The sequence below is a fragment of the Temnothorax longispinosus genome, chromosome 1 (assembly GCF_030848805.1).
Source record: "Temnothorax longispinosus isolate EJ_2023e chromosome 1, Tlon_JGU_v1, whole genome shotgun sequence".
In the NCBI taxonomy this organism is placed as follows: Eukaryota; Metazoa; Arthropoda; class Insecta; order Hymenoptera; family Formicidae; genus Temnothorax; species Temnothorax longispinosus.
This window is the reverse complement of record NC_092358.1, coordinates 9,916,476-9,930,362: the sequence shown is the minus strand read 5'-3', so window position 1 is coordinate 9,930,362 and position 13,887 is coordinate 9,916,476. Positions and strand designations below refer to the sequence as shown.

At 41.4% G+C, this 13,887-nt stretch overlaps 1 protein-coding gene across 1 annotated transcript; it reads right to left on the bottom strand.

The window, feature by feature from the left end:
* Nucleotides 1-1,986: 1,986 nt before the first annotated feature.
* Nucleotides 1,987-7,170, bottom strand: LOC139817094 (uncharacterized). The gene has a single exon (XM_071784909.1). The coding sequence runs from the start codon at nt 7,168-7,170 to the stop codon at nt 1,987-1,989; it is 5,184 nt and encodes a 1,727-aa protein (XP_071641010.1).
* Between the last annotated feature and the right edge of the window lie 6,717 nt (nt 7,171-13,887).

Below are 13,887 nucleotides of genomic sequence, written 5' to 3'. Positions count from 1 at the left end.
GGGTACTGCAGTAGTTAATCCATTGAAAAAAAAGAAAGAAAAAAAAGCTCGTAGACCAGCACTAATAGGTCTGTTTTCTATTGCTGAACTGGCTGCACCATGGTGGAAAGAAACAATAAGTGCTGGTCTACAACTTTGTTTTAAAGGGTATTTAAGCTCTATGGAATTAATCACAATGGAATGTCAGGAGAATACTTGATTGTGATTGGTCAATTTCTTACAACCTTGCTTTAAAGGATATTTAAGCTTAGAGCTTAAATATCCTTTAAAGTAAGGTTGTAGACCAGCACTAAGGTGTTTTCCTTTCACCATGGACTGCACTGGCTGCACTAGTTCAGAGTTTATCTTTTTTACTCCACATTGGAAGAAAAAAGATAAATTCTGAACTAGTGGGGAGCGTCCCATTTGACCAAGTTGCGATTGATCACCAGCCATTTACAGCCCCCGGTGGCTGGAGTTTTTCCACTAGACTAGCCAATCAGATATTTTTATTTTAAATCAATTGACGACGTGGTCATTTTACTATCGACTTATTGGTACGTTGATAATATATGGTTTTTATTTAAAATTACATTTTCGTTGTTATCACTCGTGTTTGATTATACACATGAATAATAATTATAGAAAAAAATACAGTTTCGTAAATTGTTATTATATTGATATATAGTTATATGTTGTAACTGCATAGTAAATATGTATACTTATTTGCAACTTATTGAAGTATTTTTGTATAATAATAAATTATAAATTTAATACTATATATTATGATCTGTTCAAATTTTCATTGACAGTTTGAAAAATTTATATCAAAAATCGATAATGTCCATACTTTTCAATTATCTCCAGTCCACATAATCACGAAAATTCATTTAAAATTAGTCGTGTTTAATAATATTTTGTTTGTATTAATGTTGACTTCTTAACTCCAAAGACAGCGTATAGTTTATCTAGTGTCTATGGCCGGTATTCATAGTCGAATCTTATATTTAAGGTCGTCTTAAGTACGATCTTAAAATGTTATAAACCAATCACACAGAGCCGTATCAGCAATCTTAAGATATTACTTAAGACGATGATATGAATATCGGAATATCGGCCTATATCAGAATGTTTTAGAATACCCACACACGAAACTCACACTCATGTACAAATCTTTTCTGTGAAAAAGATTCTTTCCTCCGGTAAAAGTTATTAGATTAAATACAATATCGAGCACATAAATTACATCATGTATTGTTGGTTTTTAGTGTATGATACTACCTGCAGTTAAATTTTTAATTGAGTTCAGAAACGCCGAGACACTCGGGGCGGAGGCACCACTTGGCCTAGCTGTTGTCCTTCCAACGGATAGCGAGAAGAAAGTCTCTCTATTTAACGCTTCGTTTGCGAATTGCACCGATGTCTTCGGTTCGATTGGAATTGCACGCACGCGCGAGAAACCGAAAAGGCGTAGAGTTGCGCGCCCAGCGCGAGAGAACGGAACGGCCTATAGCGCACAGAAATCGGACCGTTGAAGCGCGGACTTAACTTCGCTCGAATCGCTTGTAATTATTGATATGTACATTTGCGAGGTGTCCGGATGACTGTGTCGTGAGTCTTTTTAGAAACGGTTTTCTGGCGGAGATTAACGCTGGAGATCGCTCTAATTGGCGCTCGTCGAACTCACAGGCGCGTGTCAATTGATTCCGGGCCTCTCGGCGTTTCCTATACTTATGTATGTTATCGTGATAAATACGTTTATTATGCGTGATAGACGAGAATTGTATCTAGAGGAGATTATAAAATAATACATGTAATATATATAAAGGAAAAAAACAAAATTAACGATAATGAATCACTGGAATCCCCAACATATACCGCCCGCCTCGAAACCATCGTTTCGATAACCGAATGGCTGAGCTGACGCGCGTTGCGCGTTGCCTGAGGCGGTCGCTATAAGTTCGGGCAATACGGGGTTTACAGATTTACGCCGGCTTTTCGGCGTTATCAATATCGATCGGTTAACAGGCAGATTTTTACAACGGGCCGCTTATATACGGACGTCGCGGTCTTTACTGTTACGACGTGTACAACGTCATCGGAGCCCGCGTGATATTGAATTATGCGGCCTAATTCCCACTTGCATGGTGGTAGTAAAGGGTTTCGAAGTAGTACGAGCTGCCCTATTTGAATTTGCTTCTTCCCGGTTTTTCCCCATTTGGCTCTTTGCTGTAGCGTGTTGACGTAGTCGGTCTGCCACAGCCTCCAGAACCGTTCCGTCATCTGACGGACCACTTGCCAACGCGAAAGCCGATTTTCATTTAGATGAAGCACGGAGGCTTCGGGGCTCGCAGTTAGCGCGGCGCCTATCAAAAAATGGCCGGGAGTAAGCGCCTCATATTCGTCAGCGGAATCGGTGAGCGGAGCTAGTGGCCTGGAGTTTAGACAGGCTTCAATGTTACACAGGAGTGTCGCGAATTCCTCGAACGTGAGTGTATGCGTTTCCACCACTCTTCGGAGATGGTGCTTCACGCTTCGAACTCCAGCTTCCCATAGCCCGCCGAAATGCGGGGCCGCCGGAGGTATGAAGTGCCACGAAACTTGATCGGAAGCGGTTCGATTTAAGAAATTCGGATCGCGCAGGACCGAGCGAAACGCGGCTTGAAGTTCGCGGTCCGCGCCGACGAACGTCGTTCCATTGCCGGAGTAATAAATAGACGCGGGAAGGCCTCGTCGGGCGCAGAAGCGCGAATATGCCCCTAAAAATGCAGGAGTCGAATAGCCGTCTACTATCTCGAGGTGCACGGCGCGCGTGGCCATGCAGATAAATATTGCGATATACGCTTTGTGGGATGAGATCCCACGACCGGACATTGGGCGAACATGTATCGGACCGACATAATCCAGACCGCAATGCTGAAACGCGCGCGCGGGAGGGGAGACTCTCACATGAGGCAGCTGCCCCATAATCGGAGAGGGAGTTGCCGCCTTTTCGCGGGCGCATGTTACGCATCTGTAGATTACGGCCTTTACGATGTTTCGCGCGCGCAATATCCAAAAGTCCCGGCGTAAAGTAGCGAGGGTGAGCTGCGTACCGGCGTGAAGTGACCTTATATGCGCGTGCTGGACTAGTAGGGAGACTAGGGGGTGAGAGGAGAGGATGATTGGGTGTTTCGCGGTGAGTGGTAGCGGATCGTGGGCCAACCGCTCGCCTACGCGAATTAATTTATCCTCTCCGATGAAAGGATTGAGCAATATGAGCGCACTTTTCGACGAGATTGTCTTTCGGCTCAAGAGCGCCTCTCGTTCAACGGGAAATTTTTCTTTCTGGATTCGTCTGAGCCAAAAGTTTCGTGCCGATCGGCACTCATCCGCGGAAAGAGCAAGCGGACTCGCCTCGCTGACGTTAGCGTCGATACGGCGAGTTCGAGATATGAACCGAAGAATATAAGCGGTGACTCGGATTAATTTTGGCCATGACGAGTAACGCACCATTAAATCCCACCGCTCGATCGGCTTAGCTATGTGCGTAGTGATGCGCGGATTTTGCTCGAGTGTCGTATCGTGAGACGACGGTTCGCGTTGAGCTGGCCACTCATTTTTAGGAAGTCTCAACCACGAAGGCCCCTGCCACCACAAATGGTGGGACGCGAGATGACATCCGAGAATGCCGCGAGAAGCGCAGTCGGCCGGATTGTCTTCGGTTGGCACGTGTTTCCAGGTGGCGAAAGGAATGCGAGATTGGATCTCTGAGACGCGATTGGAAACGAAGGTTTTCCACTTCGAAGGGTGTTGAGTCACCCACGCTAGAACGACGAGAGCGTCCGTCCAACAAAAGCAAGGTATGGCAGTTAATTGTAGCGACGATCGCACGAATTCTAACAGCCTAGCCAATAGAACGGCAGCAGATAATTCCAACCGAGGAATACTTAAGGATTTGATCGGAGCGACCTTTGACTTGGCGATGAGCAATCTGGACGTCGTCTCGCCCACCAAGGAGGTGACGCGAATATAAACCGCCGCCGCGAATGCGGTGGAGGAGGCGTCGCAAAAGCCGTGCAGCTCGCAGTTCGCAGTGTCGGAACCATATTGCACCCAACGGTCCACGTGAAGACCGTTGATCGTCGCCAGGGACGCGTGAATCGTCTCCCACTGCGCGAGAAGTTTGTCCGCGAGGGCCTCGTCCCATTCCACTTTCGCCTGCCAGAGTTGTTGCAAAAAGATCTTTGCGTTTATTGTCACGGGCGTGACCCAGCCTAACGGATCAAAGATTTTCGCTACCAGGGATAGGATCGACCTCTTGGTTTTTGGAACGGAAGGAGGGAGCGAAACGTTGAACTGGAAAACATCGAGTGCGGGATTCCAGCTTATTCCGAGCATTTTCAGTTGCTCATCGGCCTGCAACGTTTTCGAACACGCTAGTCCGTGATTTTCAATGTCAATGTCGGTCAGAAGTTGCGGAGAGTTGCTCGCCCACTTACGTAATTCGAACCGTCCCCGACTCAGTAACGCGCATACTTGATCGCGCGTCTGACGAAGCAGCGGGATGTCGTCCGCCCCGAAGAGAAAGTCGTCTATGTACCTGCACTTTCTAACCACCGGAATCGCTAACGGAAATGAGCCTCCCTCGTCCCGAACTAGTTGTTCCAGAACGCGAAGTGCATCGTGAGGAGCGTTAACCGTTCCGTACGTTAAGACTAACAGCAGAAATGCAATGATGGCTCGAGTTTCGCGATCTAACCATAATATTCGCTGATAGTCGACGTCACGGGGATCAATTTCGATTTGACGATACATTTTCGTAATATCTGCGGAGTAGACGTATCGAGGTAGCAGCCATCGTAGCAGAACTGCGGCTAAATCGGTCTGTAATTTTTGCCCGGTTAGCAAGTGGTCATTCAGTGACGTGCCATTGCTTGTCGGATTCGATGCATTAAAGACGACCCGTAACCGAGCGGCGGTACTGCTTTCGCGAATAATGGGGTGATGCGGAATGTACACGCGCTGAGACGACGCGCTTGCGTCGGGCGGCACACGCTTCATGTGCCCGAGTCGCTCATACTCCTCGATAAAGGCGCGATATTCCGTCGCTAATCTTTCATCGGCGTTTAACCTGCGTTCAAGACCTCTCAGCTGTCGCTCGGCTGAGTTATAAGAATCACCGATCTCGATTGGGGGGCCGGTTTTAAAAGGCAAGCGAATCACGTATCGTCCGTCGGAACGGCGCCAATGTGTGGCGAGGAAGTGATCTTCGCACTGTTGCTCTTCCGGACTTAGCGGAACGGCGCGAGGAATCTCTTCGATTTCCCAGAAACGTCGGAGTTCCTCGTCGAGAGACGGGGAATTTGAACAGTGCTGAGCCGTGATTGTTCGAGGACGCGCTTGTGGGTCAGTCACGGGACCGGACAGCACCCAACCGAGAACGGTATTCTGAGCGAGGGGTTGACCGCGAGAGCCCTTTCGAATGCCGTCTAGCAGCAAGTCGCCGTAAAGATCGGTACCTATAATTACGTCAATGGAGTCCGAGTTCGTAGGATCCGGATCCGCGAGCGCAAGATCGGCTACATGGCTCCATTGGACGGGCGACGTTACGGGCGACGGAGTATACTTCGTTAGACTTTTCATTACGGACGCAATGGTCTTGAACGCGAGAGATGATTGGCCGAGCGGAGAGATCTGAATTTCGGCCGCGTATCGACATATTCCGGCGTCGACGCCTCCGATGGCGGAGATCGAGACGGGCATTCTAACGCGACGCAATTTTAAGCCTTGCCTCAATCTTTCAGTAATGAACGTCATCTCCGATCCTTGATCTAAGAGCGCTCGAACAACGCGAGCGCGACCGTTCGGCGATTCGGATGGGAAACTGACTCTCACTCTAGCCGTCGCGAGCAACACGGGAGGCATCGACGACACTTTAGCGGTCGAGAACAATGTCATAATTGGCGCGGCATCGGTGATCGACGCGGTCGCGGCAGAAGTATCCGAGTCGACGTGTAGCATCGAATGGTGCTTTTTGTTACATATGCGACACGAATATTTGCTTGAACACAATTGCACGGCGTGTTTGGCGCTTAAGCAATTTGTACAACGATTAGCCTTTTTGACCGCCTCTAGTCGTTGACTCGGACTCTTGTTTATAAAGAGTTGACATTTATTCATAAAGTGAGACGCTTTACAAAGCGAACACGAAATCGGAGAAGATCCCGATGCGGTAGCGCTTGTCACCTTCGACGAGCGAACTTCTTTGGTAACATTCGCGGGGTTTAACTCTTCGAGCGCGCGAGTACGAGAATCGAGGAATCGATCGAGCTCGTCATATGTTGGGATCCGCGCGTCATCCTTACCCTTTAGTTCCCACGCTTTCCGAGTGGCGGGATCTATCTTTTGCGTGACGCTATACACGAGCATGTCGCTGAGAATGTCGGTTTCGGATCGATCTAAATTCTTTAGCGACGCGATTGCACGATTTGCTTTATCCCGGAGCTCACTGAGTTCGCTTGCCGACTCTCGGGAGACGCTTGGCAAATTATATAGCGCGGATACATGCATCTTGACTAATCGGCGCTTATTTTCGTACCGAGACTCGAGGGTTTTCCACGCAATTTCAAAATTATCCGCGGTTATCGGGATACTTCGAATGGATTCGAGCGCCCGCCCGGTGAGGCTTGACGACAAAAAATGCATTCGCGCAAACGCAGAAAGTTCGTGATTGTTTATAATGAGGGACGTGAAGCGATCGCGGAACGTCTCCCATTCTTCGTACTTCCCCGAGAACGGTGGAATGTTGTTGGGCGGCAGATGCGACAGCGAGAACGATGAGGCAGATGACCCATGACTGTTCGCCGTCATGAGCGGCGGCATCGGCGCGAGTTCCTCCAGACATTCGGCCATGTAGTCTAACGTCGTCAAATGGATCTCCTCGGCCTGGTCAAAAAGCTTGTTTTTAAAATAATCCAGCGTGCTCCTTTTCGCCTCCGGAATAGCTTGCAAAAGGGCTGAGTGCACGCGAAGACATTGCGTCCAAACTTCTTTGGTGCTGGCTATTCGCGCTCGAACCTTTGCGGCGGTGTAATTGTTTTTCCCGAGCTTCTTGAAATTATCGAGCGCTCGAGTGATCGAATGCATCAACGCCTGCTGTTGAGCCAGGAGGTCATTCGTGGTTGTGGCGACTTCCGGCACTGCAGTCATGATAACGGCTGAAGGGCCGCACTAAATATTTCGATCCGGCTCGAAGGACCAATTTTATGTTCGGGCGCGCACTGACTTGACGCCGAACGACCCGCCGGCGCCGCGGCGCCGGACCCGTCCAGAGAAGACGCGAGATATCACGTGCGGTTTCGTTTTGTTTTTCGCACGGAGGTCGCAATTCAAATCCGGTGACCGATATTGTTGACGAGCACGACTGACGACCAAAGGCGACGGACAAAGACTGTCGATCCGAATATACCGCAGAAATGAAAAGTACAGCGTTTATAATTTAACAAACTTTATTCTGTTATTAATTGTCCGGAATTGAGTTTAGAAACGCCGAGACACTCGGGGCGGAGGCACCACTGGCCTAGCTGTTGTCCTTCCAACGGATAGCGAGAAGAAAGTCTCTCTATTTAATGTTTCGTTTGCGCACAGAAATCGGACCGTTGAAGCGCGGACTTCGCTCAAATCGCTTGTAATGATTGATGTGTACATTTGCGAGGTGTCCGGACGACTGTGTCGCGAGTTTTTTCGGAAACGGTTTTCTGGCGGGGATTAACGCTGGAGATCGCTCTAATTGGCGCTCGTCAAACTCAGGCGCGTGTCAATTGATTTCGGGCCTCTCGGCGTTTCCTATACTTATGTATGTATCGTGATAATTACATTTATTCTACGTGATAGACGAGAATCGTATCCAGAAGATATTATAAAATAATACATGTAATATATATAATATATAAAGAAAAAAAAAACAAAATTAACGATAATGAATCACTGCATGGAATCCCCAACAAATTTCATTTTGTTTATTTATTACAAAATAATAGCTGTACAACTTTCTCAATAACTTCTTGATTGTCATCTTGTAAATTTGCTTTTCGCTTGTCTTCGAAAAGCGTCGAATTCATATTAGTATTGTATGCAAGATCAAATAATACTTATATACGTTCTGCCGTCTCCCTTATTCCGAAACGAATCGAGTAAAGAGAGGCAATAAAATACGTTGTCGTGTTCAAGAAGAAGTTATAGCTCAGTCGCTTAAAAAAAAAAAAAAAAAAAAAAAAAAAAAAAAAACCCACGGATTCTGTCTTTACGGCGGCATAAGGGCCGTGAGTGAAAGTGGAGTGAAGGGCGAAAGGAGAGTGAGTATATGCGTTTAGCAAGCTCTCAGATATAAAATAGCTCTATCATATGTAGCTCCGCGATCCCCGTTTCTAATCTCATGGCGCATGCATTATGCATTGACTGACCCAATGCTCTCTGTCCGTTTGACCGTACATCGAGGTCGTATATCGAGGACCGTATATCGGGCGATGAGAGGTGTTTTTCTTATATAACGTTGGTGGAGGGTGGGAATCATTACATTACGGGTACGGTTTATATTGAAGAAGGGCGCGCGCGCTTCTCTCTCTGGCCATGTCGATTATTACGGTGTAGGAGAGGGTGAAGGGGGTGTGCCTTTTTCCTTTGCCCTATAATTTTTTTTAAATAGGTCGAAAATAAGAAGGAAATGCACAGACATCGAACGTAAAGCGCAAAGCAAATATCTAAGCCCTTAAGATGCGCCGAGAAGATATACGAATTTTACAACGTGCAATCTTCGAGAAGTTCGATCTAGATTAATACATTTTTTTACAAAATCTTATTCCTTATTTCCTTTCTTTTCTCGAGCCTACTGTCATGAATCTAATATTTGTCGGCATTACCGATTTAACAGTTTTATAAAGGTTCAGTTAGAAAATATTATTAAAGTACTATTCAAGACGGAATGAAAGTCGTTATACTAAAATTTGGATGACCAGCTTATAATGTTATAATATAATATTAATTTTATAATTTATTATGATCCTGATGTTTCGTGGATATACATACATATATGTATACAGTAATATTTGATTTATATTAAAAATTGCACTTTTATGATTATTATATTTGCTTCATTATATATATGCGGGCGATGACCATGGAAAAAATTCCACTGGCAATTTTACAACAATATACGATAATATTATTGTCATAAATGTGTGTGCTTATTTATGATGCATCTACATAAGGAGGGGTAAAAATCACAGTAGTGTAAGTCAAATTTTTAAAAATATTTGACTTTACACCACTGTGGTTTTTACCCCTCCATATAATAATAATATAACTATTGGGCTCATTAATTTCAATAGTAACAAAAATTTGCCTATGACTGGTTATTTTTATAATTGTATATAGTATCTCATCGATAGTGTTAGGTTTTTCTATAGGGGGAGATAGATAATTCTATTTATGTCTACAGGAAAAAGCATACTAGTTTACCATAAGTATATATTTCTAAGCACATAACTCATTATTGTTATTAACAGTTAACATGCACTACTGCACTAACAGTCAGTAAAAGAGCATTGCGTAAACTTTGATTTACCCTTCGTGTTAAATCGTCGTTTACGGATACGCTTCCCGCGCCGGCTCCTAGGTGGCAGTTCGCGGGTGGCTACGGAGTCGCGCGGGAAAACATGGCGTCTCTCTCGGTGACGGAGTTTTCTCAGGTCTTTCGAATTCGGCGATGGCGGCGATGCTTAAACCACGGATGTGCGGCCGTGTGGGAAGTGCCGCCTGTTGCGTTCACTCATGCGGAATTGCAAAAACTAAATTCAGTGGAAACTACGCGCTCGCGGCGTAGTTCGGACGTATAATGCCGACGGTGTAATTTTGCACGATACGGTATATAACTCTCCTATTCTGATTATCGATTCGTTCGTTATATATGGTAGAGCTATAATATCTTCTCTGATTTTCCTAACATTACTGATTTCAACGGTAAAATATGTCACATATTGTTATTTCCGTTTATTTATTAATTATCACACGTATTATATATGTTATTTTATATTATATATTTAAAGATATAATGTACCATCGATTAAACTTTATTATTTACAATAAGGAAGAGAGAAAGAGAGAGAAGAGGAAAGTTTACTGCGTATATTATATATTTTTTTTCTACTATAAAAATATCTACTTTGTAGTATGGTAAAGTGTTTCTTAATTAACAGTGTTGAATATTATCACATTGTTGAATCCTGTAAACTAGCAACTGGACTTGCATCTCTGTAATACACGAAATAAGCGTGTTAAGAGAAATACGTATAAATCTGATAGTAGCAATATATTTTTTTCCAGATTTGAATTAATTTGAAAAAAAATTATCGACGTGTTCCCTTCGTTGTTATATAATCGAGATACATTTCTCGTTTAAAGGAATCTCGGGCGCGCGAGGTTTCTTTAAACGTTCGAATCCGGCAATTTAATCGGTAATAGCAACTGCAGGCGATGTATGATTTGTGCGAGAAGGTCGGCCGAGGAGAAGCCGCGTTAGGGGGTCGATTATGTAAAGTATAAAGAAATTTAGTAGAGTGTCTACGATTTTATTTGTTGAAATCTAGTAAATCTGTTCACTTTTGTAATTTTTACCTCGTTTCAAGATATACATAATCGATCTCTAGGTTTTAGGCCTAGATTTGACTTGATCGCGCGCTCGTTAAATCGACAAATCGTCGATGCCGCGAACGAGCTACTACGGTGTCTCTTTTGGCGCGACGCGACTTACGTCATTTGTACCGCAGCGAGTGATAAGCGTCCCGCGTGTCGCGCTCGACACGGCTCGCATGCCTTACCTGCGTTTCACCCCTATGTCCTACATGCAAACGCCTTCATACGTCATTTATGGTACTTACAACTGCTTACAACGTCGAGCGCGTCCGCGTACGTACGGCCACTTTGCGTTTACCGTCGCGACCGCCGGGCGGAGCAAACAAAATTAAAAAAAGAACGATTTTTTTAATTGCAAGATTGTATCGTCACTTTGCGGCACGCATTTAAGGATCGTAATTTGACATGAGTAGCGCTGCAAATATATCGCCAAAACACACATTCTCTCTCTCTCTCTCTCTCTCTCTCTCTCTCTCTCTCTCTCTCTCTCTCTCTCGCGCATGTATAATTTTTTATTGTTAGCATAACGATAAAACAATAACGAGCACACGTGCTGCGTTATTATGTACCTAACGGCATGATGTGCTTATCTTAGCTTAATTCAACAAAATTTTGCAAAATGCATTATTTTTATTTCATAATTTTCATCGCTTTTATTTTTGAAATCGTATTTGTTTTTTTTTTACATCGCTGCTAGCTTAAATTGTGATAATTTAAATTTTATGGCAGTGTCACTGATTTACGTATGTAATATAAAGTTTAAACGAGATAAATAAGATACGGGCCCTGGCGGAAATATTTCTACAAAATTTAAAAAACTATAAAATATAATTGCCACACTGAAAAAAAAATTTATTACAATTAACGAAATTTGACTTGTTTCAAGTAAATGATTTCGTTCAATAGTACTAAAGAAATATTTATTTGAATCAAGATACAATTTTTCTTTGGAACAAATAAATATTTCCTAGAAAATGAAAAATCGTGAACTGAAATGCAATGAATTGTTACTTACTTATAGTAAATATTTCGTTGATTCAAGACAATCAGATCTTGCCTCAAGATCTGCATTTCTTAAATCAAATAAATATTAACCTAAAGAAAATAAATATTTACTTGAGAATACAAAACCATTTCGATTTATAAATTAAAATGCAATAAATTTTTGCCTACTTATAGTAAATATTTCGTTGATTCAAGATAATCAGATCTTGCTTCAAGATCTGCATTTCTTAAATCAAATAAATATTAACGTAAAGAAAATAAATATTTACTTGAGAATACAAAACCATTTCGATGTATGAATTACAATTCAGTGAATTGTTACTTACTTATAGTAAATATTTCGTTGATTCAAGAAAATCAGATCTTGCTTCAAGATCTGCATTTCTTAAATCAAATAAATATTAACTTACAGAAAATAAATATTTACTTGAGAATACAAAACCATTTCGATGTATGAATTACAATTCAGTGAATTGTTACTTACTTACAGTAAATATTTCGTTGATTCAAGACAATCAGATCTTGCCTCAAGATCTGCATTTCTTAAATCAAATAAATATTAACCGGAAAAAAATAAATATTTACTTGAGAATACAAAACAATTTCGATTTATGAATTAAAATGCAATGAATTTTTGCCTACTTACACTAAATATTTCGTTGATTCAAGACAATCAGATCTTGCCTCAAGATCTGCATTTCTTAAATCAAATAAATATTAACCAAAAGAAAATAAATATTTACTTGAAAATATAAAACCATTTCAATTTAATTTTCAAATAGTTTCTATTTTTTTTAAATATTTTTATAGTGTAATCTGTATTTATTGTTTCGTATATATATTCTATTTTAATTACAATTAATTAAAATTACGCATTTATTTAAGAACGCATCGACGGGATTTGAACCTAAGATGTTCGGGGTCGCAACCTAACACGCTAACGCTGAGCTAATCGTACGCTTGTGGTATCTATCATTATAACAATATATATATTTCTACTCTTTATCACAGAAATTTCTTTATTTCAAGTAAATTTTTACTGCCGCCAGAAACAAGAGTGCCGCCGTTACTGCAAATTGTTACTTTTCTAATATTTATGTAAAGTTCAGAAGATTTTCCATCAAATCATATTTATATTTTCCATAAATTTTCAATAAATTTTCCATAAAATCTATATATTTTGATCATATACGTTTAAGACTTAAATTGAAAACGAACTTGATTTCGGTAAATGATAAACTTCTGAACTTTACATGAATATTATCATAAAAATTAAATTGTAGTTATGGACATTCTTGCTTCCGGCGACAGTATATTGATAATTTTAAAATGCTAACACTTTGATTTAAGCAAATATTATCTTAGATTAAATAAATACTTTTTATGCAACACGTGCATGGAAAGTGCCCCATTACGCACGCTACGCGTGCGTGATAGACCACTTTCCAGGCACTTGCAACATAAAATAAGGAGTGTAAGTCGTGTGTAAAGATGAAAATTCCCGAGTGCGGTAACCGCACCCGGGAATTTTCATCTTACGACACTTGTTACACAAATAACTATTAATTTCGAACGAATGGTTTCTGTGGTCATTAAATATTTGTTTACTGATCACAAAGAAATATGTTGTCGGTTTCAAAAAACCAAATCTTTGATTTGAGCAAATATTTTCTTAGAAAAAGTAAATATTTGTTAAACATATTTATCGATATTAAAGTAATTTCTGGTTTGAAGTAAATATTTTCTGATACCAAGCTAATGATTTCTGTCATTTAAGTAAATATTTGTTAAACATATTTATCGATATTAAAGTAATGTATTTTCTGGTTTGAAGTAAATATTTTCTGATACCAAGCTAATGATGTCTGTCATTTAAGTAAATATTTGTTAAACATATTTATCGATATTAAAGTAATGTATTTTCTGGTTTAAAGTAAATATTTTCTGATACCAAGCTAATGATTTCTGTCATTTAAGTAAATATTTGTTAGACATATTTATGGATATTAAAATAATGTATTTTCTGGTTTGAAGTAAATATTTTCTGATACCAAGCTAATGATTTCTGTCATTTAAGTAAATATTTGTTAGACATATTTATGGATATTAAAATAATGTATTTTCTGGTTTGAAGTAAATATTTTCTGATACCAAGCTAATGATTTCTGTCATTTAAGTAAATATTTGTTAGACATATTTATGGATATTAAAATAATGTATTTTCTGGTTTGA